The 24,638-nt window shown below is 45.8% G+C and overlaps 1 protein-coding gene across 1 annotated transcript in view; it reads left to right on the top strand.

Moving 5' to 3' along the window:
• The window catches only part of MYO3B (myosin IIIB), a 291,721-nt gene that overhangs the window by 192,018 nt on the left and 75,065 nt on the right, over positions 1-24,638 (top strand). The window contains exons 28-30 of the mRNA XM_083704157.1: positions 8,282-8,393; positions 10,099-10,261; positions 13,387-13,467. Of these exons, the coding sequence (XP_083560283.1) occupies positions 8,282-8,393; positions 10,099-10,261; positions 13,387-13,467 (356 nt within the window). The remainder of the gene's footprint in view (positions 1-8,281; positions 8,394-10,098; positions 10,262-13,386; positions 13,468-24,638) is intronic.

Genomic DNA, 24,638 nt, shown 5'->3' with positions numbered 1-24,638 from the left:
AGCTTGGAGAAGAGCAGACTGAGAGGAGATCTGAAAGCCATGTTCAAATATTTAAAGGGCTGTCACATGGAAGATGGAGCAAGCTTCTTTTCTCTTGCTCTGGAGGGTAAGACCCAAACCAATGGATTCCAGTTACTAGAAAGGAGATTTTGCCTAGACATCAGGAAGAACTTTCTGGCCGTAAGAGCTGTTTGACAGTGGAACAGACTCCCTTGGGAGGTTGTGGACTCTCTTTCCTTGGAGGTTTTTAAGCAGAGGTTGGATGGCCATCTACCATGGATGCTTTAGTTGAGATTCCTGCATTGCAGGGGATTGGACTAGATGACCCTTCCAACTCTACAATTCTATGATTTTTTAGTAAAGCCCACCTTCTTAATTTAATGATGCTAAGGTTTTATTATATTTTTAGGATGTTGTGGTTGTTGCTGTTGTTTTAACTGACCGTACATGTCAATTCTACACTGCATGTAGAAAGCAGAAGATGTCATCTTTAAAATTTTGATTAATCTGATATCACTCTTCTGGGCGAAGTCCACCTTCAGTCAGATTTCTCAATCTGCATTGTCTGCTTTATGTAGGTCAGCCTTGCAGTTTACCAGGAATTGGCAGGCAATTCTTCTCAGTGTGATATATCTGACAATACACAGTTGAAGAGGTTCTGGGGTTCTTCACTGAAAAATAATTAATATGCAGACATCATGAATGTGAATGAGAAGTACTAGAAAATAACTGCAGACAGTTTGAAACCTATGGCTCTATTTTCATTTTAGCCAGTTTTTGTACTTAGTACTTTAATTGTCATTGTAAGCCGCCTTTCAAAATATAAATAACTTTGGAAGCATTTGCCCATGGCACAGGAATCTGATTTTTAGCCCTGACTAAGTTAAGTGCTTTAGACACTACGTAGTGAGTACGGTACATAAAAACATTTGAGAAAAACAGGTCAAATGCTAAACAGATTGGCACTTCTTTGTTCCTAATCAAAAAAGCCATTAGGCAAGTATGAACAAGAGTTTTGAAATGTCAGTAAATCTGAGGATATCAAAGATTTTTCTAAGCCAGCTAGTTAATTGGTATTTTGATCCTTTTGAGCAACTTAACAACAAAATATATGAACCAGCAGTTTTCCCCCCCTTGATGTTATTAAACAAATAGGTACGCTTCTTATCTTCCTGTTCACTAGCTGCTGTTTTGTAAACTCTTAGCAGGAAAGATGAGAACAAAGCAATCAAAGGCAGGAAACAGAGACGATCAAGGTTTATCAGGTTGAGGTAAACAAAAGCTAAAATCTTGTCTAATGCTCTGGCTGTCTTTTGTTTCCCTATGGCATGGAAAGGACCTTCACACAGCAGACCTGCAAGTTTGTTTATTGCATTGGAACGGAAGGCTTAACTGCCACCAGTTCCTCTACCACTGCTTCCCCAGCTTGTTAGCCTCAAAAGTTTTAAGATTTAGGATCAAACGTGAGTTTGGGTTTAGAACCTGATTTGTCTGCCAGTTTTCAATTTTGGGGACGCAGGTGGCGCTGTGGGTTAAAGCCTCAGCGCCTAGGACTTGCCGATCGAAAGGTCGGCGGTTCGAATCCCTGTGGCGGGGTGCGCTCCCGCTGCTCGGTCCCAGCGCCTGCCAACCTAGCAGTTCGAAAGCACCTCCGGGTGCAAGTAGATAAATAGGGACCGCTTACCAGCGGGAAGGTAAACGGCGTTTCCGTGTGCGGCTCTGGCTCGCCAGAGCAGCGATGTCACGCTGGCCACGTGACCCGGAAGTGTCTCCGGACAGCGCTGGCCCCTGGCCTCTTGAGTGAGATGGGCGCACAACCCCAGAGTCTGTCAAGACTGGCCCGTACGGGCAGGAGTACCTTTACCTTTACCTTTACCTTTTCAATTTTGGAAGCTGACATACTGTTTTTGAAGAAAATGACAGAGTGCCTCTGACCATGATGAAAGAATATTTTATTTACCTCTGAGTGTTCATGAATTTGAGGTCATGATACAGGACTTTGCAGGCAGACAATCTGACTTCCAGGCCTTTGGGGTTGGTTGGTTGGTTGGTTGTTTGGTTGGTTTGTTCGTTTGTTTGTTTACAGCATTTATATTGCCCATTAAAAAATGTTGTGTGGATAGTGCCTAATTGTTTGTGTCTATCTGTGTCAAGTACAGTGGTACTTTGGGTTACATACGCTTCAGGTTACAGACTCCTCTAACCCAGAAGTAGTGCTTCAGGTTAAGAACTTTGCTTCAGGATAAGAACAGAAATCGTGCTCCGGCGGCGCGGCGGCAGCAGGAGGCCCCCATTAGCTAAAGTGGTGCTTCAGGTTAAGAACAGTTTCAGGTTAAGAACGGACCTCCGGAACGAATTAAGTACTTAACCCGCGGTATCACTGTATTAGGAACATAGAATAAAGTCTAAAAGACCCGATACACAAACCTGTAATGCAGATATATGTACATCAAACGGGAGGGGGGTATTTTAGTGACATTTTTCTGATTTAAAATAAGATTTTTCTAACTCATTCATACAGTTAGAATATTATGTTGTATAATATATTTGCACCAGTCAGTCATTGTGTGGCCCCCATTGGAGATTGGCACTGTTTAAAACAGGGTTCAGCAAACTTTTTCAGCAAGGGACCGGTCCACTGTCCCTCCAACCTTGTGGGGGACCAGACTATATTGGGGGGGGGGGGGATGAACGAATTCCTATGCCCCACAAATAACCCAGAGGTGCATTTTAAATAAAAGGACACATTCTACTCATGTAAAAACATGCTGATTCCTGGACCATTCGCTGGCCAGATATAGAAGGCGATTGGGCCAGATCCAGCCCCCAGGCCTTAGTTTGCCTACCCATGGTTTAAAATATAGTGTTCCATGTAGATTCAGAACATTTCTGCAATTTTGCCTGGTCACGTTCTACATTGGTAGGTAAAATTCAGCTGAGCAGACAGCATATATACAAATGCAATAGCCTTCCTTCCTTCCTTCCAACCAATCTAGACAATAAGCTTATGAATATAAGTTTTTAAAGAGCTAACCGCAAATGCAGAAGAGGAGGAAAAACAATTCTGTTTGCTGCGGCATTCTATTATCAGAAGCCGTCAGTTTGTTACTGATTAGGGTCCTTATTCCCTATTTCATTTTCGTGAAAGTGGTGGTGCTCAGATTTGCATTTCTGCCTTTTATTTGCTAATGCTAATGGGGACTCATACAAGTGCATCAAGACAAGGCCCATAGCTTTGATCTTGGCTTAAATTTTCCCAGCTTGTGAAATCTCTCAGAAGGGCCATTTATTACACAGCAGAGTGCTGCATACGCAATTCATATGCAAGCAAGTATGTTAAGAGAACATTTAAATGATGAGTTCATGCAACTCTTGGGCCCCAGGGAAGCAAGGAATGCAGTTGCTGGCAGCTGGGGCAGACTCATAATTTGGGTTGGAGAAGACCCACAGTGTGGCATTCTTAGCTGTGGGACTGAATGCACCCTCTCCCCTCCACCTCAAAATATTGTGGAGTTAGTAACATCTGTTCTTTCAAGGTCTCTGGAATTGTAAAGGTAAAGGGACCCCTGACCATTAGGTCCAGTCCTGGATGACTCTAGGGTTGCGGCGCTGATCTCGTTTTACTGGCTGAGGGAGCCGGAGCACAGCTTCCAGGTCATGTGGCCAGCATGACTAAGCCGCTTCTGGCGAACCAGAGCAGTGCACAGAAACACCATTTACCTTCCCGCCGGAGTGGCACCTATTTATCAACTTCCACTTTGATGTGCTTTTGAACTGCTAGGTTGGCAGGAGCAGGGACCGAGCAATGGGAGCTCACCCCGTTGCGGGGATTCGAACCGCCAGCCTTCTGATCAGCAAGTCCTAGGCTCTGTGGTTTAACCCACAGCGCCACCTGCGTCCCTCTGGAATTGTGGTGGCAGCAAATAAGAAGCATTGCTGATGTTCTGTGTAACTGTGGTGTGCTTTCAAAATAAAGGGCATAAGGCATCACCAATGCTGAATGCTAAAGAACTATACTTCCAGCTTTCTTTCAGCTCTTTCTCAGAGCCCACACACGTCAATCTCTGTAATCCTTACAACAAGCCTGTCTAGAAAAATAGAATCATAGAGTTGGAAGAAGGCCCAAGGACCATCTAGTCCACCGGTTCTCAACCTGTGGGTCCCCAGATGTTGTTGGACTACAACTCCCATCATCCCTGAGCTCTGGCCTTGCTAGCTAGGGGTGACGGGAGTTGTGGTCCAACAACATCTGGGGACCCACAGGTTGAGAAAGGCTGAATTCTAGTCCGTGGGTAGGCAAACTAAGGCCCAGGGGCCGGATCTGGCCCAATTGCCTTATAAATCTGGCCCACGGACAGTCCGGGAATCAGCGTGTTTTTACATGAGAAGAATGTGTGCTTTTATTTAAAATGCATCTCTGGGTTATTTGTGGGGCCTGCCTGGTGTTTTTATATGAGTAGAATGTGTACAGTGGTACCTCGGGTTACATACGCTTCAGGTTACATACACTTCAGGTTACAGACTCCGCTAACCCAGAAATAGTGCTTCAGGTTAAGAACTTTGCTTCAGGATGAGAACAGAAATCGTGCTCCGGCGGTGTGGAGGCAGCAAGAGGCCCCATTAGCTAAAGTGGTGCTTCAGGTTAAGAACAGTTTCAGGTTAAGAACGGACCTCCGGAACGAATTAAGTACTTAACCCGAGGTACCACTGTACTTTTATTTAAAATGCACGCCTGGGTTATCTGTGGGGCATAGGAATTCATTCATTTTTTTCCTCCAAAATATAGTGCGGCCCCCCACAAGTTCTGAGGGACAGTGGATCGGCCTCCTGCTGAAAAAGTTTGCTGACCCCCGATTCTAGTCCAATTCCCTGCAATGCAGGAATCTTTTGTCCAACATAGAACTCAAATCCATGACCCCAAGATTTAAGAGTCTCATGCTGTACCGACCGAGCTATCCAGCTGTGGGAGATCCCTGCTATTATCCCTGCCTTTCAGGTGACGGGGTGAAAGTTGAGAGACAGTGGTTGGCCTCAGGCATCTCATTCATTTTCTGGTAGGTTTATGGATGAAGTAAGGTTTCACCTGGGAGCGGATAAGCCCATTGGTCAAACCGTTAGCCGTTACTATAAGAGCACATCAATTCTCTATGCTGATAGGCATTCAGAGCCTGTATGCCTTCACTCGGGGGGTCCCTAGGGGGTGGCTAGGTTGGCCCCTGCCAAGGGTACAGAGCCAGAGGGGTGCAAAAATTGTGAAGAAAGGCAGAGAGAGCTGGCAGTTGCCAAGGGCAAAAGGGGTGATGGTGCGGTGGGGGACAATACAGCTCCTTGCCAAGGCCACATGGGAATTTGGGTACACCTCTGCATTCACCCACTTTGCTGTGACATAGTGTGCTGATCCTGAGGCGAGGTCCGGGTCCAGTCCGAGGTCGAGGGTGCAGTATGGCGGCAGTCCATCAAAGCTGAAGCTGGGTCCAAGGCAGGGAGTCGGGTGAGGTCAGGAGCTCCGGCAGAGAAGCAGGACAGGGTGCAGGCAGGAACAGGCTACCAACAATGTTGCTCTTGGGACTGGGGCTGGCTGGCTTTTTTCTGCCCCGAGGCATAGGGCGGCCCCGGTCCACAGGTGACTCACCTCTCCTGGCCTGGAGGCGAGCACTCCTCCTGTGGGAACTTAGTTCCCTCCGCCTCTCTGCCCTGAGCCTCTGCAGCTCAGGAGACGCTGGAGGGTTACCGGACCCAGAGGCAACCTCAGCTTCCCCTGACGGGGCTGAGAGTGGAGCACCTGCAGGCAATGGGTCCTCCATCACCTCAGGGGCCAGAGCAGGCTCAGCTGGTGCCTGCACCTGAGGATCCAGCACAGTTGAGGACCCTTCAGGCTCAAGCCCCAGCCCCGGCTCAGCTGGTTCTGGAGGCGGGGAATCCTGTGCAGGCTGGGATGCCTCAGGTTCAGCCTCCGAGTCCGAATCCCAGGCCATCACACATAGGAATGTGTGGGGTTTTTTTATTTTTAAAAAACTTACTTCATTTCCTTAAGACCTTCACACCTGCAGTTTGCAAAACTCCCTTTGTCACACACCCCTGCTCCAGGGCATGTTAATCTAGCATTGGAGGGTGGTGGTGGAATTTGGCTTCTGGGGAGCTACTTAGGTCATGCTCCTAAGCACCGTGTTTATGAATTTTGTAATCCTATCCTTCAGCTGTATGCAGGCATCAGGGGAGCAGAACAAAATAGAAGTTCGCTGATGTTTTAAAAGGCCTGGGGAAATGAATCTTGCTATGATAAAGACTTAGTAAGTTACCAAGCAAGATTCTCCAGAGATGGCCCTACAGTCAAAAGGATCTTCTGAATGGTCACCACTGGCCGTCTAACATCAGAGGGTCAAAAGCAGCACCCAGAGAAGGGCCTCTAACAAGGATATTAATGTATAGGCAGGAAGATTTGATTAATTTGATTGATTGTTTAGGTGAAAGTTATTATGGTGACCACTGCAACATTTGTATGATACATCATTCTTTCTTTCTTTCTTTTTTTAATGAAGATGGCTATGGAAGTCATTTTTATTGTAAAGTAATTGTAGCCCTGACACACACTAACAAAATCTCAAGCTTAGCCATATTTCAGTGTCAGTGTGCTAAAAAAATGGCTAGCAATTATCTGCTGGATATTAGAATGGAATTTGGGGAGGGGGTGAACCTGGAAAAAAAAATCCCCGCTTGAAAGTAACACACAAGTGCCACTGATCTTGGAATGGGTGAAAGGGGGGTGGCTCTGGGACATTGCTTTATTAAATTTCAATAAGTTATTCAAAGTTATTAAAGAAATAAAGTTTATTTAATTTAAATAAATAACTTAAAGTTATTAAATTAAGTTATTTAAACAATTATCAACTAGTTGAAAGGTTAGATACAAACTTAACAAAATTTATGAAGAGCCTACAATCAACCAACAGTCCAAAGATATTTGACATTAGACATTAGACATAGTCAACATATTACCCTCCAGAAGTTTTGAAGACTCCAGCTCCCATTAGCTCTAGCCAATACGGCCAATGGTCTGTAGTCATGGGAGTTGTAGTACAGCAACATTTGAAAAACATCATGCAGGCTGCTCCTGACTTGGCCTGCTCCTGATGACAGGACCTAAGGTGGGGAAAAGACTTGAAATTCACAAGCGGGCCATCTCTGGCCATCTGCAGCCAGCTGGTCATTTGTATTGACTGCTGACACTGAGTACCTATTGCAGTTTGCTCAGAACCAAGCTCTGCACCTGAGTGGCATATAACCCCAAGTGGCTGGCAGCTGCCATGCACAGGAAGTGAGTGGATTTATGCTGACATCTCCAACTCCTGCACCTAGTTGCTCACAATAACACCTATTACAGTGGTGCCTCGCAAGACGAAATTAATCCGTTCTGTGAGGCTCTTCGTATAGCGGTTTTTTCGTCTTGTGAAGCAAGCCGATTGACATCTTAGCGGATTAGCGCTATTAGCGGTTTAGCGGCTTTTAGCGGATCAGCTGGTAAGCGGTTTAGCGGCTTAGGAAAAGGGGGGGGGAGGAGGAAAAACCCGCAGGAACTCGCAAGACATTTCGTCTTGCGAAGCAAGCCCATAGGGAAATTCATTTTGCGAAGCGCCTCCAAAACGGAAAACCCTTTTGTCTAGCGGGTTTTCCGTCTTGCGAGGCGTTCGTCTTGCGGGGCACCACTGTACATTTATTGAGACTTAAGGCTATCAAAGCAAAGAGGGGAGGGGGGATTTGCTTATAATACTACAGTGGTACCTTGGGTTACAGACGCTTCAGGTTACAGACTGTGCTAACCCAGAAATAGTACCTCGGGTTAAGAACTTTGCTTCAGGATGAGAACAGAAATCGCACAGCGGCAGCGGGACGCCCCATTAGCTAAAGTGGTACCTCAGGTTAAGAACAGTTTCCGGTTAAGAACGGACCTCCAGAATGAATTAAGTTCTTAACCCGAGGTACCACTGTAATCATCTTCATTTTGTCCTTTTTTATATTATTATTGTTATTATTGTTATCTCTCCTTCCAGGCACACACACAGAGAGAGAGAGAGAGGGACTGCTTTGTGTAACATCTAGCTTGAAAAAGAGTTCTGGGGAACTTGAAAGCTAACTCACTGTTTTGTGACATTATGTTTGGTGCTAATAAAGGTATCACCCAGCTGTGAATTTTGTGGGGTTCACACACACAGAGAGAGACAGACACACTGTTCACCAACCAGCACAGCAGCCTTTTCTTTCTTTGTCCTTTCTGTTTCTGTAGGTATTATTACATTGCTTTCAAAGCACACGAAACTCCTCTGCCCAGCAAAGAAAGCTGTGTTGCTATTCTGCAGAAAACCAAGCTGAAGAAATGGGCTCTCGGGAAAACAAAGGTAGGATAAGTTCTACCCCACTTTGTTTAGAGCAAAAGGTGCATTCAATATGGCAGCCTTGTAACACAGCTGCTTGCAAAGGGGATGGGAGAAGGAATCCGCTTATCTTTTCTCTGTTTGACAGCTGACTGTCCTCCTCACAACAGATTCCCACGGATTGTGAACTTGTTTTCTTCCCAGACAACAGCACTGCTTTTGGAGAGAAGGGATGTCCACACACACACAACACACACTTTCTCAAACATACATATGCACACAGATGACATTGTGGCCGCACAGTGTTCTTTGGAGATGTGCCAACCTTAAGGAATGCTGCCTCCTGCTCCTTTTGCTATAAGATTTGGGGAAACAAGGGACCTTGTGGGGCAGTAGCTTTTGCAATCAAGGATGTTCCATTGGCAAAGCAAAATAGGACCAATGCTTAAAATAGTATGTGGTGCTCCTGTTATGTTCTCAGCAGAGCTTAAGGGCTGATTCAACAGGGACGCGGGTGGCGCTGTGGGTTAAACCACAGAGCCTAGGACTTGCCGATCAGAAGGTCAGCGGTTCGAATCCTCGCGACGGGGTGAGCTCCCTTTGCTCAGTCCCTGCTCCTGCCAACCTAGCAGTTCGAAAGCACGTCAAAGTGCAAGTAGATAAATAGGTACTGCTCCGGCAGGAAGGTAAACGGCGTTTCCATGCGCTGCTCTGGTTCACCAGAAGCGGCTCAGTCATGCTGGCCACATGGTCCGGAAGCTGTACACCGGCTCCCTCGGCCAATAAAGCGAGATGAGCGCCGCAACCCCAGAGTCGGTTACGACTGAACCTAATGGTAAGGGGTCCCTTTACCTTTTACTAACTGTAGAAAGAAACACTGAGGGAAGATTAGGTTGTCTTTCTTTCTACACCTCAACCCCCCACCCACATTTCAAGTAACTCACCACAGGTATTGTTGCTTTACTCCCAAAAGTAATAAGGTTTGGGGGTACTCACAGGTCAGTTGAGTGAGGGATTTGTCATTCTCCCAGTTATGCCACCAGGAGAGTGAGAACTGAGCTCAGTAAAAAGAAGCTGTTTTTCATGGTTGGAGGAGAACCTGTTTTCTGTAGGGATGGATGGACCTATTCATTTCGATCTCTCAGTTTCTCATTTTGCCAATCATAAATTCAATTAACAAATTGCTGCTGAAATGTGGGAGTTGTTTTTTTTAAGCCTCATGAAGCACCAGGATTTTAGTGTGCCTAATAAACACATGTTTGTATGCAGTTTTTCCTGCCATACACCTATCTCCATACATCATGCATTATTTTCACTAATATACGCATTTCTGCCCAGCACTTTAACATATGCATTTTTGTACACATTGATTGGCTGGGTAGCCGTGCTGCAAAATGTAAAGGAGTTTGAACGATGGCTGTGTTTTGGTTCTCGTATCGTTTTGCAAAGTGTGAATTTGGTACGTTTGCCTTTAAATGCAAACTTAATCCGTTTCCTTTCCCATCCCATGCTTGCCAGAACCCAGCCTAGAAAATAATAACAGCCATCACCATAAAGAAATGCTATGCTACACATTCATCTACGAGCAATGTGGCAATGTACTTGACAATGCAACAGCCATCATCACTGTTCCTTTTGCTATCACCCTCCAGAGTCCAGAACTCCCTCGTTAATTATTTTCTCGTACTTACGTGTCACATCACGTTTGACCTTGTTGGTTTCATTGCAGGTTTTCTTGAAGTATTACCACGTTGAACAGCTGAACTTGTTTCTGCGTGAAGTTATAGGCAGGGTGGTGACTATGCAGGCTTATACGAAAGGATGGCTTGGAGCTAGGAGGTACAAGAAACTCAAAGAGAAAAGAACAAACAGTGCCATTGCCATTCAGTCAGGTAAATGTTCCCAAGTTCCCCTATATCATAGATGATCCCAGAGTTTCAAGCTGTGAAATTGCACACAAATTGCCTATTCGTTTTCTTAATAGCTGGATGTTAAACCCCAAATAACATGTGGTGGGTTCTTCCTCTCCAGTTAACTGATGCCAGCATTACGCAGATTCATTGCTAACTTATCAACTTTGTAATCGCTAATGTCTTTGCTTAAACACATTTATAGGCTTTGCCTGTAAACAAAAGAAGAGCAGTGCTGTTAATTGTCTCTTCTGGGCTATGAAGCACACAAGAGAAATGAGGGGCTGCCTGGTGTGATATTGATTTTTTTAAGGAAAGAGTACCCACATCTACATTCCAAATGATTGCTGTGTCTGCTGGGCCTGTTTCTGAAATGCCATATATTCCTTCAGTTTGAATGCAGAACCTGTTTGGTCTAGAGGTTATGTTAGACTTCTTAGGATGCTCAGCATAGGAGGGATTTGTTTCAGGACACAAAAGAATCCCCAACAAACTGCCTGCCATTTCTGCATTTTTTCAGTGGCCTACTGAATGCTCTGCATATATTATAGAATCATAGAGTTGGCAGGGACCACAAGGCTCATCCAGTCCAATCAGTGGTGTAGCGTGGGTTGTCAGCGCCCGGGGCCGCACAGGGGGAAACATACAGAGTACGCATCTGCATTCAGCTGCCCAATGGCATCTGCATCACCTGGGAGATCACAGCCTCAAAGAGTCATTCCATTGCCTGGAGAGGTCACTTCTTGGTTCTTATTGAGAAGCCGTTTTCAGTGGAGCCCAATGACGGAAACACTCAGCTGGATTGAGGCAGCACCAGGTGCTGAAATTTTGCACCCCTAACAATTTTGCGCCCGAAGCAACTGCCCCTGTGCCCAACCCCCACTACGCCACTGAGCCCAGCCTCCTGCAACCCAGGACTCTTTTACCCAACCCACAACCCTGAGATTAAGGATCTCATGAATGAGCTATCCAGGATGGGAGAACTCCATATACCCTGCCCTTGAAAATGTTACCTTTCAGATGTTTTTAAAGGCTACAGTCAACAAGAAGGATAGTCTCTCAACACATGAAAGAGACCTCACAGAGGAATTTTATCATTTGTATTTTACACAGGGGGGAGATGTTAGAGTTGTATGCTGTGTTTTTGCCTGCTGATGAGCAGTTCAAGGCTGAAAGCAGCTTCTGATCTGGCAGGTGTCTTCCCTCAGAGCCAAAGAAAGCAAGGACATTGTTCCTTATAGGCCTCTGCCTCCAGGGTTGTCTCCTTTCACGTTGAGAGAGAGTGCTTTGCTGGGTTGAAAGCAAGCGTGAGTCACTTGTGAGTCGAGGACTCTCCAACCGCATAGGATTATAGTAAGACACAAAGACACATTATTTTAGGTTAATGGGCAAAATCAGGCCACAACTTTTATTGGTTACAGCATGTGAGTAGTATTGGCTTAGGCATTGGATGAAACAGCAGTAAAAGACTCCACCCCGCACAGCCGGGAGTCATATTGGGGTTAAGAAGAAGAAGAGTTTGGATTTGATATCCCGCTTTATCACTACCTGAAGGAGTCTCAAAGCGGCTAACATTCTCCTTTCCCTTCCTCCCCCACAACAAACACTCTGTGAGGTGAGTGGGGCTGAGAGACTTCATAGAAGTGTGACTAGCCCAAGGTCACCCAGCAGCTGTATGTGGAGGAGTGGGGAAGCGAACCCAGTTTACCAGATTACGAGTCTACCGCTCTTAACTGCTACACCATGCTGGCTCCCAACCAATTAACAACCAATGGGAGGAGCTTGTTGATGCAAATACAACTGGAAGCTCCCCCATGACGTCACCGGGGGTTGTGCCATGACCCTAGCCACCAGCACGGCATCGGACAGGATCCACGACCGCTGGATTCCTTTAACGGAATACCCAAAAGAGGAGGGGTAGATGATGGCCCATACCCAATCCTCCAACACAGCACACATATTCCAATGCCTAACTGCCAATACCAGAAAGTTGTGGCGAATTGCTACGAGGTAGGTGGAAAAACCAAGAGGCTCATGCCAATTTGCCAAATGGATGAAAAGAAGTTATACCAGGCCCCTTGGGCAACCAAGGCAACCAACCAAAGTCCATAGCAAGGTCAATATGCAAAAGAAGCTGACCTAAGAGAAAGGGAGGGCGGGAGATCCGAAGAAAGAAGGAACTGAATGGGAGCTGAGTGCTGCTGCGGCTGTTTAAACGCGGCTAGCCCCGCCCACCAGCTGGCCCTATTGGTCGGCTGGAGGCTGCTCCCGCTGACAACTCCTCCCCTCTGGGAGGAGGAGAGGCCTTCTAACCTGATGTGGGGAAGGGATCGGTGAGACTTGTGGGCCATCTGTTACTCAGCTCTGCTTCTGTCTCTCTCTGCCCTGTCCATTTTTTTGCTAAGACGGGAGGAAAGGTTCCTATTTAAACAGGAACACAGTGGCATCCCATAGTCCGCAGCTGATGGTCTCCTAAATGCTTTCCATTACGTCAGCTGCGCAGCTGACCTCCAGTGCAGGCAGACAGATGTTACTGCAGATTGTAGCCTAGTTCACAGCTGGAAATACATTAGAGAGCATCGTGTGCTGGCACAGGCATGAGGGGTGGCATTGGTCTGCTGCGTGCTTTATCACATCAAGATGTAACGGATACGCTTCTTGTATTAAAACGGCTTGTTCTGTGCAGGGACCTGGGGGCCAAAAGGTTGCTGCTACCCTGACCTTTAAAAAACAATGGTTCACCCTTAGTTGCTAAAGCGCTGGGCGCCGTGTTCTGAATTTGCATATATTCAAACAACTCTACACATGCAAACAAGCGTTTGGCCACTGTTGTTCTTCCCACTGGGGGAGGTGGCAAACGTAATCAAAGAGCCCACGCTGTGACAGAAAGGCTGAAGGAACTGTTTGAAGCCGCAGGGAGCTGCTTAAACCTACTTCACTCATGAGCCCAGCATTCAACAGGCCACTTCACCGGGAGAGCGCTTTGGTGGGGTGAGGAAGAAGGCTGAGGGCAGAAGGGATCAAAACAGTGGCCCGTTTTTCTGACTCTGCGGCAGCCTTTCCTTTAAAGCGAACCTAATTCACAACACATGGCTTTGTATTTTTAGCCTGGAGAGGATATGATGCACGCAGGAAGTTCAAGGATATAAAGAACAGAAGAACTGATGCTGCTATTCATATTCAAGCAGGTAATTAAAACAATATTTTCACAGCTGACACCTATTTTACTGCGGGTAACTTCCCATGTCAGTGTTTGTGTCTGGCAGAAATCAAGCGCAGCCAAAACAAAAGGAACTTAAACGCGCTTCTCCTGACTGCTCACTTCCCTGTGCCTGAAGTTCAAATTCAGCATTCAGGCACCTGGTGGAGAAGCTGACTCTGACCAGGGTCCACATGACTCAACTCATAATACAGCAGCCCTATTGTCAGTCTTACAGGCATCCCAGCGTTCTGTATTATATCATTGCTACCCTTTGGGAAGGGACGCGGGTGGTGCTGTGGGTTAAACCACAGAGACTAGGACTTGCCGATCAGAAGGTCGGTGGTTCGAATCCCCGCGACGGGGTGAGCTCCCATTGCTCGGTCCCTGCTCCTGCCAACCTAGCAGTTCAAAAGCACATCAAAGTGCAAGTAGATAAATAGGTACCGCTCTGGCGGGAAGGTAAATGGCATTTCCGTGTGCTGCTCTGGTTCTCCAGAAGCGGCTTAGTCATTCTGGCCACATGACCCAGAAGCTAAACGCTAGCTCCCTCGGCCAATAAAGCGAGATGAACACCGCAACCCCAGAGTTGGTCACGACTGGACCTAATTGTCAGGGGTCCCTTTACCCTTTGGGGGGGAAACCCTTGGTATGGTTTTTTAAAAAACTTTTCTTCACAAAAAGCAAACAAGGTGGTAAGGTGCTCATTATCCAATGGGGCAATACAGTGGTACTTCGGGTTACATATGCTTCAGGTTACATAAGCTTCAGGTTACAGACTCCGCTAACCCAGAAATATTACCTCGGGTTAAGAACTTTGCTTCAGGATGAGAACAGAAATCGTGCGGCGGCAGTGGAAGGCCCCATTAGTGGTGCTTCAGGTTAAGAACAGTTTCAGGTTAAGAACGGACCTCCAGAACGAATTAACTACGTAACCAGAGGTACCACTGTACATCTTTAGAGTAGGCAGATTCATACCATTTTTTTATAAGAGGTAGTAGTCAAGGTGCATTCAGTTAGGAAATGGGACCAATATGAGAAAAGCCTTGGCATGTTCTAGACTAGAGGCAAGTGTGCAGAACTTCCCCACCTGCCTCTTCCTCACAGCACATACACACACACCCCGCCACCACTGGTTTTTTTGAGGCAAAAAATAGAATAAAAATAAAAATGGCGGAGTTCAACACAAAGGTTATTTGTTTGTTTACTATTGTGGGCTGAATCGTGGTGCCACCGCACCCGCACCCCCGTGCAGTGGCTAAATGTAAGATGTGATTAATAAACTCAAGCAGACCATGATCTGGGTTAGAAATGGCCACAACTTCATTGATACAGGTGGATTTTTGGCTCAGGCATTGGGTGTATATCTGTTCCAGGCCCCCCAGAGCAAATAATAATAATAATAATAATAATTTTTAAAAGGTAAGGGAACTCAGTTCCTCCAACTTTCTGTTTATATATATATAAAAAACTACCCTGCCCACAACTCCTTGGAAATTCTCCATTAAGGGATGCTTCGAAATAAGCTGGGCTGCGACACACGAAACTTGATAGGAATCCCCCAAATTTGGACAAAGGCAACAACTGTGAGGTGTTGCTTTACCAGCCTATACAATACCTACGTCTTTCTGTTCCAAGGGGATGCGGGTGGTACTGTGGTCTAAACCACTGAGCCTCATGGGCTTGCCAATCAAAAGGTCGCCGGTTCGAATCCCCGTGACGGAGTGAGCTCCCATTGCTCTGTCCCAGCTCCTGCCATCTTAGCAGTTAGAAAGCACGCCAAAAAGTGCAAGTAGATAAATAGATACCACTCTGGCGGGAAGGTAAACAGAGTTTCCATGCACTCTTGTTTCCATCACAGTGTTCTATTGTGCCAGAAATTGTTTAGTCATGCTAGCCACATGACCCGGAAAGCTGTCTGTGGACAAATGTCAGCTACCTCTGCCTGAAAGCAAGATGAGCACAACAACCCAGGGGTGCGCGGTTGGCACTGTGGTTTAAACCACAGAGCCTAGGACTTGCCGATCAGAAGGTCAGCGGTTCAAATCCCCGCGACGGGGTGAGCTCCCTTTGCTTGGTCCCTGCTCCTGCCAACCTAGCAGTTCGAAAGCACATCAAAGTGCAAGTAGATAAATAGGTACCGCTCCGGCGGGAAGGTAAACGGCATTTCCATGCGCTGCTCTGGTTTGCCAGAAGCGGCTTAGTCATGCTGGCCACATGACCTGGAAGCTGTATGTCGGCTCCCTTGGCCAGTAAAGTGAGATGAGCACGACTGTACCTAATGGTCAGCGGCACCTTTACCTTTACCTGTCCAGGGGTCCTTTACCTTTTTGCCTTTACCTTTCCATTCCAGTCCTGTCCCTCTCGCATTATTATTGCTATGAGGTTGCAGGTTCACTGGTAATATTCATCAGGAAATGCTTTCCTAGGATCATATACCATGCACTCTGGGAGAGCTTTGTTTATACCGCAGTGTTTATACTCTAGGGCAGTGTTTCCCAACCTTTGGTCTCTAGCTGTTTTTGGACTACACTTCCCATCATCCCTAACCACTGGTCTTGCTCGCTAAGTATGATGGGAGTTGTAGTCCAAAAACAGCTGGAGACCCAAGGTTGGGAAACACTGCTCTAGGGTTGCCTCTGAGCACAGAAATTCCCATTGCTCAGCTGAGTTCATCACCCCTCTCCCATGGTTGTGGGGCAGGGACACTCAGTCCATACCTGCCATAGGTGTGTGAGGCCTTAGAAGGCACTCCCCACCACGTGCACGAGGAGGGATGTGCTGCTTCTAGAAACACATTCAATAATAAAAAGGGTTTTTTGATGCTCAAATGGACCAATTCACATATTCAGCCAATATATGCATCTGATCCTCTGTAGCCGGCACTTGGAAAACGACTCCACATTTCTGCCAGGCTCAGAAGGAATGGCATATTTATCACTTGCTGTGCCCTGCATTGATGCGCAGGCAGCGCCACTCCCAGAGGAAGGCACAGCTGTTTTTGAAGTTTGATACTGTGGTTGCCAGGCAGTTGCCTCGGGATGGGTTTTGATGGTTGGGCACCAGCTGTTCCTCCTCGTAGCACTTGAGAAGGCAGGCCATAACTAAACCAGGCAGGGACAGCACCAGAATTTTTTTTAAAAAATGGGATGGAGGGGAAACAGAGGAGGCAACGTGTATTTCCAGGTGGGTGAGTTGAGTTGTGTCCCGTGTGCTAAGATCTCTGAAATAAAAATAACGGTATGTTAATGACCAAAGTTCAGCGATGAAGGGCAGGTGGAGGGAGGCGTGCTTTGCTTGAGGGGAGGCTTATGTGCCCTTTTCAGTGCTGCCCAGGAAACCAGGCCCTGTGGCTGTGAGCCTTTCCCGTTCTGCTGGAGGCTAGTGCAACGTGAGCCACCTCAAGACACAAATACGTGCGTTCCCTGTTAGGCATGACAGCCCACAGTTGATGAAGCATAGCAAGGACAACAAACATTTCTAAATCAAATTCTAGTTCCCAGAAAAGTGGCTTGTCATGGTATTGGATTGGATGCTTTAACATGGATATTTATTCCTGCGAATGGAGCAAGTTATATGAAGTGTAGGTGTGTTCCCGCGAGGCAAGACACAGTGATAGCAGCAAGAACCATTATTGAACTAACAGAACTGGACAACAGGGGCAAAGCAACTGCTTATATACATTTCTGAAGGCCTGGGCCCCTCCCATTCCCAATGCCATTGGCTGTCTAAACTTCCAAGCCGCGAATCATGACTCAGAATTTAAGTGCCAATGGCAGATGCCCAAATCCTGAAATGTTCTGTGATTGGATATCATGTATCGAATCAGAACACAGGGGCTCAGAATCCAGAGGGCTTAGTCCAGACTCAAGCTCAGGCCAACACAGATCACCAAATACATAGTGTTAACATGGATATTTATTCCTGTGAATAGAGCAAGTTATATATTATCTTAACCATTTTATTTATCGGGCACTCATGGGCACTTTTGCCTCAAAGAAATCGCACCACTGGTATAGCAGGCCAGCTACTCTTTTCAGCAGCCATTTTGTGCTGCCACACACAATACGTCTATCGATAGATGCGTACCGGTGCCGCGTATATATTTTTGAACCAAGAAAAGCACTAATGATAGCAATAAGATAGTGTCATTTCCTCTATCCTTGAGGAGAGCAGCTTTGTTATGAGGGGGTGAATGTGTTTCCTGGACATGGGGTGCTGCGCGAATGTTGGGGATGCGGAATGGAAAACCAGGAAAGGGAGAATAGAGTGGAACGGGAGGAACAGAAGCACTCTTCGCAGCAACAGGTTAAGGCAAGTCCCACTTGTTTATCTCTACATCCATATTTCCAAAATATAAGCAGCAATTACTATGTATAGCCATTTCCCGCCTGGTTTTGCTAGACTACAGATGTGCGATGCTCAGAGTACAGTGGTACCTCGGGTTACATAAGCTTCAGGTTACACACTCCGCTAACCTAGAAATAGTGCTTCAGGTTAAGAACTTTGCTTCAGGATGAGAACAGAAATCGGGCTCCGGCGGCACGGCAGCAGCAGGAGGCCCCATTAGTTAAAGTGGTGCTTCAGGTTAAGAACAGTTTCAGGTTAAGTACGGACCTCCGGAACGAATTAAGTACTTAACCTGAGGTACCACTGTATGATGCCTTTTCTATGGCTCTTTCAGTGCCAGATGAAGACTTTTGTTATTCATCCCAGTTTCTAAATAACATTTTGAATCTGCTGTAGACTGCTGTGGCTTAGTGTGCTTTCAATACAAACCGTAAACTACTAGTTATACTGTCTTTGTTATGAGGAAAGCTTCTCTTTTGGTCCGCCCCCCCCCCCCTTTTATCTCTTACTGCTGATTTTAATTATTGCATCCTGTGTTTTCAGTATTGCCTTCACAAACCACTCAGGGAATGTTTATTGATGGGTAGTCAAATAATTTATTTTAAAAACACAGGAATGCTCGTGTTAGATCAACACTGCTTGGTGTTTCGAAGACCCAACCCCCCAGTGCTCACAATGGGGTTGTAATTAAGGGACAATGTTTCATTCACAAGAAATATGATCAGTCTAACACTGAAAGCATGAGGAATTTTGATTCTACGGTGCATCGGTTGCACTTGTTACCTAGGCATTCAAAGAACTATCTAATTAAAATATATGTCTCTGGAAAAAAAACGAAAAGAAAAGAAAAGGAGAATGTTACAGGGGGTGGGGAGGAAGAAAGGTGGTCTTGAAATTTAGGAAGCACTTGGCTTACTTGTTTCTACAGCGCGGCTGATACTAAGATTTGTTTCCCTTTCATCTCCTTCCCAGTAAAAGCAGCACTGAGGCTTATCCCTTTAGCTTCCTCAGAACTTCCTTTCAGAATTCCCGATCTATTACCAGCACATTCACATACCAGAAACAAGATGCCTTTTCATGCTGTCAACCTTTTTCATCTGAAATGTAAATTAATTCTTGCCTTGATAGAGATCAAAGGAGGGGTATTAACCTTATTGGACCCTTCCCTCATCAGAATCTGTTCCAAAGACTATGAGGCTGGTGTTGTTGGGATGTGGGGAGAGGAGGGGGGGACGGGGGGGGACGCACAGTCTTCAGTGTTATCTATGGCCCTCCTGCAGGCAGGTCCCCCAGTCTACAAGTTGCCATTTCAAAAGCAGTGGTTTCTTTTGTAAATGACCTTATCATTGCTTCATACTGTGTGAAAAATGATTTGCCTGAATAATTCTTCCAGGATTAGCCTGCTCATTTTAATTGTTGCAAGGGGCGGTGGGGGGGGGGGGAGAGGCCTTCATTCAGATTTCAGGATATCCTCTGAGTGGTTTTGACAGCAAGAGATCTTGGCCGGATAGAAAAATGTACATATGGCTTCTGATCAGGGTGGGGGCTGAACCCCTCTTGATTTGTTCAGGTTGCTCATTTCCTTGCAGTGCGGTCTTTTGAGGCGGGCCGCATTTGCATTTTGAAAATAAACAGATGCCTTTCGCATACCCGAGCGGCTGGGCTAGGCGTTCTCAGTGGAACCAAGGAGAACAGCAGCAGACATCAGATGAAATGTTGGAATAGATGGGGTGGGGAGCAAATGTTTGTTTCTATCCTCCAGTGGGGATAGAAATTTTATTTATTTATTTTTAAACCCAAATGCACTTGAGCATCCATTCCCTGAGAGGAAGTATAGTGCTGCTGCAAAACAAGTCACTGTAGAGTTGAGGAAGGAGAAAGCTGATCCTAGAATTTGAAGTCCTGCACTTATTTAAACTGGAAGTAAAGAGGTGGCTGCAGGATTAATAATTTCTGCTCATTGTTGCTCAGTCTCTCTCTGCTTTGATATACAGTGGTACCTCAGGTTAAGTACTTAATTCGTTCCGGAGGTCCGTTCTTAACCTGAAACTGTTCTTAACCTGAAGCACCACTTTAGTTAATGGGGCCTCCCGCTGCTGCCACGCCGCCGGAGCACAATTTCTGTTCTCATCCTGAAGCAAAGTACTTAACCCGAGGTAGTATTTCTGGGTTAGCGGAGTCTGTAACCTGAAGCGTATGTAACCTGAGGTACCACTGTAATTATTACTGAATTTCCTTTTTTTCTTTTTTTCTTTTTACAAATTGACTTCAAGTTACCGTATTTTTCGCTCTATAACACGCACCTGACCATAACACGCACATAGTTTTTAGAGGAGGAAAACAAGAAAAAAAAATTCTGAATGAAACAGTGGATGTATCATTTTTGTGCTTCATGCTGTGGCCACAGACATGTGATTTGACAGTGAGTTTGTGGTAGCCCGATGCAAAAATCCTGAGAATCCATGTGGACCTGTGCTTTATAACCACGTTTTTGCACCATTGTGGCCCCAGGCAACAGTGGGTGCGCGATTTTTTTGGTGCAGACTGTAGCCATGGACATGCTATGTGATCTGTTGGTGAATTTGGGGTGACCCAATGCAAAGATCCTGAGGATCCATGTGGATCGTTGCCAGTCTGGTTGCCAGTTGGCTCCAGGGACCACACATTCGCTCAATAACACGCACAGACATTTCCCCTTACTTTTTAGGAGAAAAAATGTGAGTGTTATAGAGAGAAAAATCCGGTAATCGCATTGTTTCATTAGGTTAGAGTGTGGTCTGATAACCCCAAGGTTGCAGGTTTGAACCGTGTATGTAAAAGGTAAAGGGACCCCTGACCATTAGGTCCAGTCGTGGTCGACTCTGGGGTTGCTGCGCTCATCTCACTTTACTGGCCAAGGGAGCCGGCGTACAGCTTCCGGGTCATGTGGCCAGCATGACTAAGCCGCTTCTGGCAAACCAGAGCAGTGCACAGAAACGCCGTTTACCTTCCCGCTGGAGCAGTACCTATTTATCTACTTGCACTTTGACGTGCTTTCGAACTGCTAGGTTGGCAGGAGCAGGGATTGAGCAACGAGAGCTCACCCCGTCGCGGGGATTCGAACTGCTAACCTTCTGATCGGCAAGTCCTAGGATCTGTCATTTACCCACAGCGCCACCCGCGTCCCTGTATGAGGCAGCTGCATAATCCTGCATTGCAGAGGGCTGGACTAGATGATCCTCAGGGTCCCTTCCAGCTCTACAGTTCTAGGATTCTATATATTGACTTCCCACCCCCACTTCCCCAGTTTTCTTGTTCAAACCCTTTTCTCTTGTGTTATATACCAAACGCTCATCTATTCCAGAAATTCCTCTGATAACGATTACTTGTATCATTTTTCATCCTCTGCTCGTATCTCAAATCCAGCCCGCCGTTTCATTTGATTGTAGTACTTTTTCAAACAGTCCCCCAAAAGGCCTCCATTCTTCTATTAAAAAGTTCATCATTTTGATCTCTTAATATTGCTGTCGGCTTTGCGATTTCAGCATAGTCCACTACATTTAAAAGCCATTCCTTCCTCATTGGTACCTTCTATTCTTTCCATTTCAGTGCATATAGCATTCTAGCTACTCTTGTCACATCCATAAGTACCGTAGTTTGATCATTTTCTTCAGAATGTCCGTCCCTATTATCCTTATAAGAAAAGCTTTGGGTCTTTTGGGAACAGCCCATTTGAACATCTTCATTTCATTATTTATCATTTCCCAAAAACCTTTAGCTTTTTTCCCTTTCTTTTTACATGTCCACCATATATGAAAAAAATGGCCCTTGCTCAGTCTCAAAAAATCTGGGCAGATGGGTGAAGCCTCTAGCACTCACTGCCCTCATACCCTAGCCAGTGAAAAGCAGTCAGCTAACTTTTTTAATGATTATTCCCCATCTTTTCCCCCTGACAAGGGCTTACAGATAAAGGTGGCTTACAGATAAAAATAAGAACAGCTTAAAAACATGGGAAGACTCATGTAAAACAATTAAACATTGATAGAATCAAAACTCTCTCTCGTTCTCTGTCTTTCCACATAAAAAAATCTAAAATGGCAAACAATTAAGAGAATTATCAGTCTAAGCAACATAGTTACATTAAACAGAAGTGCAAGCAAACAAATTTACTGTTACCTGGCATCTAAAAAGATGTTAGTTTTAATATATGCTTTGATTGCAACTTCCATCATCCCTAGCTACCATGACTCTGCTGCCTTAGGGATCATGGGAGTTGTAGTCTAAACCATCTAGAGCAGTGATGGCCAAACTTGGCCCTCCAGTTGTTTTGGGACTATAATTCCCATCATACCCAACCACTGGTCCTGTTCGCTAGGGATTATGGGAGTTGTAGTCCCAAAACAGCTGGGGGGTCAAGTTTGGTCATCACTGATCTAGAGGGTACCAGTTGGGGTAAAAGGTAAAGGTAAAGGGACCCCTGACCGTAAGGCCCAGTCACGGACGACTCTGGGGTTGCGGCGCTCATCTCGCTTTACTGGCCAAGGGAGCCAGTGTACAGCTTCCAGGTCATGTGGCCAGCATGACTAAACTGCTTCTAGCAAACCAGAGCAGTGCACGGAAACGCCATTTACCTTCCCGCCAGAGTGGTACCTATTTATCTATTTGCACTTTGACGTGCTTTCGAACTGCTAGGTTGGCAGGAGCAGGGACCGAGCAACGGGAGCTCACCCCGTCGCAGGGATTCGAACCGCTGACCTTCCGAACGGCAAGCCCTAGGCTCTGTGGTTTAACCCACAGCGCCACCCGCATCCCTACCAGTCCCTACCAGTTGCGGTAGGCTTGCCTAAATCAGGTCCTACAGCATTGATTTCTCCTGGAGATAATTGGGGATTGGAGTCGGAGGCACCCTCTTTCTTGTTTACCAAATTTGAACAAGACCATGAATGACCGATACGCCTCAGCACGTTTTCTAGGAATGCAATGCGCCCGTCTCCTGTACGTAACAGCAGTCTTGAAGTGCTGTCTATTGAAGCTGAGGGGAGTCTCGTTTTATGTCAATACTGTATCAGTATTCCCAGTGCACCAGGTACACCTCCCCCCAAATGACTAATAATAAAACGATAGCAATATTCATTTCAAGTCTTACTCCGTTGGCCCTGAGTCTTAATAGTTCCATCATTAGCAATGCGAAGATGGGGATCTAATTCATTATGGCAGTGCATCGGAGAATATTATTAAATGCATAAGGTGAAAATAAAGTGGCAGCTGGTAATCATTCTTCTTCATTGATGTGGGGATTGTTCCTGGGGCACTAGCAGTGTGTGCCTGCTAATTTCACACTCCTTGAGCCAAGTGCTTAGTGTCAAAACCAGAGATAGTCAGCAATGCAAATAGCTGTGATGGCTCCTCCACCTGACGTCAGCTTTCCCTCCCACCCCTCTCTCCTGCCCACCCCTGCCTTCTTACGCTAACAGGATATTCTGTAAACATCTTTGCTGGGAAATGATTTGCATCTATCTAAACGCTACAGCGAGTGAGCTGTCCCTGGTATTCCTGCACTGTGGTGTGTTTCAAACCCATTCATATTTGCATTGATTTGCTGCTGGCATTATTTGTTCAGCAAAGTGGGAAGCAGGGAAGATCATAGGAGTCTTTCATCTGCAGCTAGTTCTGCCAGTGGGCCGCTTTGGGAAAGGAGTTGAAGGTAGGGCCAAGCTTCTGCCGCAATCCCTGGCAAGTCCTAATAATAATAATAATAATAATAATAATAATAATAATAATAATTTATTTGTACCCTGCCCATCTGGCTGGGTTTCCCCAGCCACTCTGAGCGGCTTCCAACAAAGATTAAAAATACATAAAAATCAATGTAGCAATTCTCTTAATGTTTCTGCGTTCACATTTGGGACCAGGAGCAAGCCTCACCCCCCTCAAGGGGTCAGATTTGGACCAGATCCACTAGTCATCTGATCTATATAACGCCTGCCTTGCAAGACCTTGGTGTCCTTTTTGAATCTGCCTTGAGTCTTTTGTTTCATAGCATCAGATCTTGCCATCACATCCATTCACAGACAGCTGGAACAAATGCTTCTTTTTCTCTGCATGATAGCCTCTGACAAACCTATCCCTGCAGTGCCATGTGAAACTGCAGTACCAAAGTGACTTTGTGAACACAGTGGTTCTTTGTATAGCCACCAATATTGAGGAAAGTGTTCTGCAGACCCTCCAAGTGTTCCTGTTTTCCAGGGTCAGTCCCAGATTTACAGAAGCCATCTTGGTTTCTGATTTGATGCCGGAATGTTTCTTAGGCCATCCCTATTATCACCAGAGAAATGTTGGAGGGTTTGGAGTTATGCAACCCCCGAGCCAAGGAGATAAGTAACTATACAGCCATTAGAAGATATCTGAAGGCAGCCCTGTATAGGGAAGTTTTTTAATGTTTAATGACTTACAGTATTATGTTTTTATATATGCTAAAAGCTTCCCAGAGTGGCTGCAGCAACCCAGTCAGATGGGCAGCATATAAATAAAATAAAATAATGAAGATGATGATGAATAAGACATCCCTAATTTCATCAGAGAAATGTTGGAGGGTTTGGTTTTGCTGGTCTGCATTTATGTTTCTCCATAGAGTTGCAACCTTTGAAACATTTATAAAAATGACAAATAATAGTTGTGTAAACCAGCCTATAGGACAAGAATGAGGATTTTGTTTTGTGTTTTTTTTGGTTTTAAGAGAATAAAATGCTGCATGCTTTTAACTGAAGCAGTAAACGCGGCTGGAAAAATTGCAACATTACGTGTACAAATGAGTTAAGAATCTGAAATAAC

The sequence above is a fragment of the Podarcis gaigeae genome (assembly GCF_964106915.1).
Source record: "Podarcis gaigeae genome assembly, chromosome: 1".
Lineage (NCBI taxonomy): Eukaryota > Metazoa > Chordata > Lepidosauria > Squamata > Lacertidae > Podarcis > Podarcis gaigeae.
The sequence above is the reverse complement of the archived record's forward strand: the minus strand, read 5'-3'. Positions and strand labels throughout refer to the sequence as shown.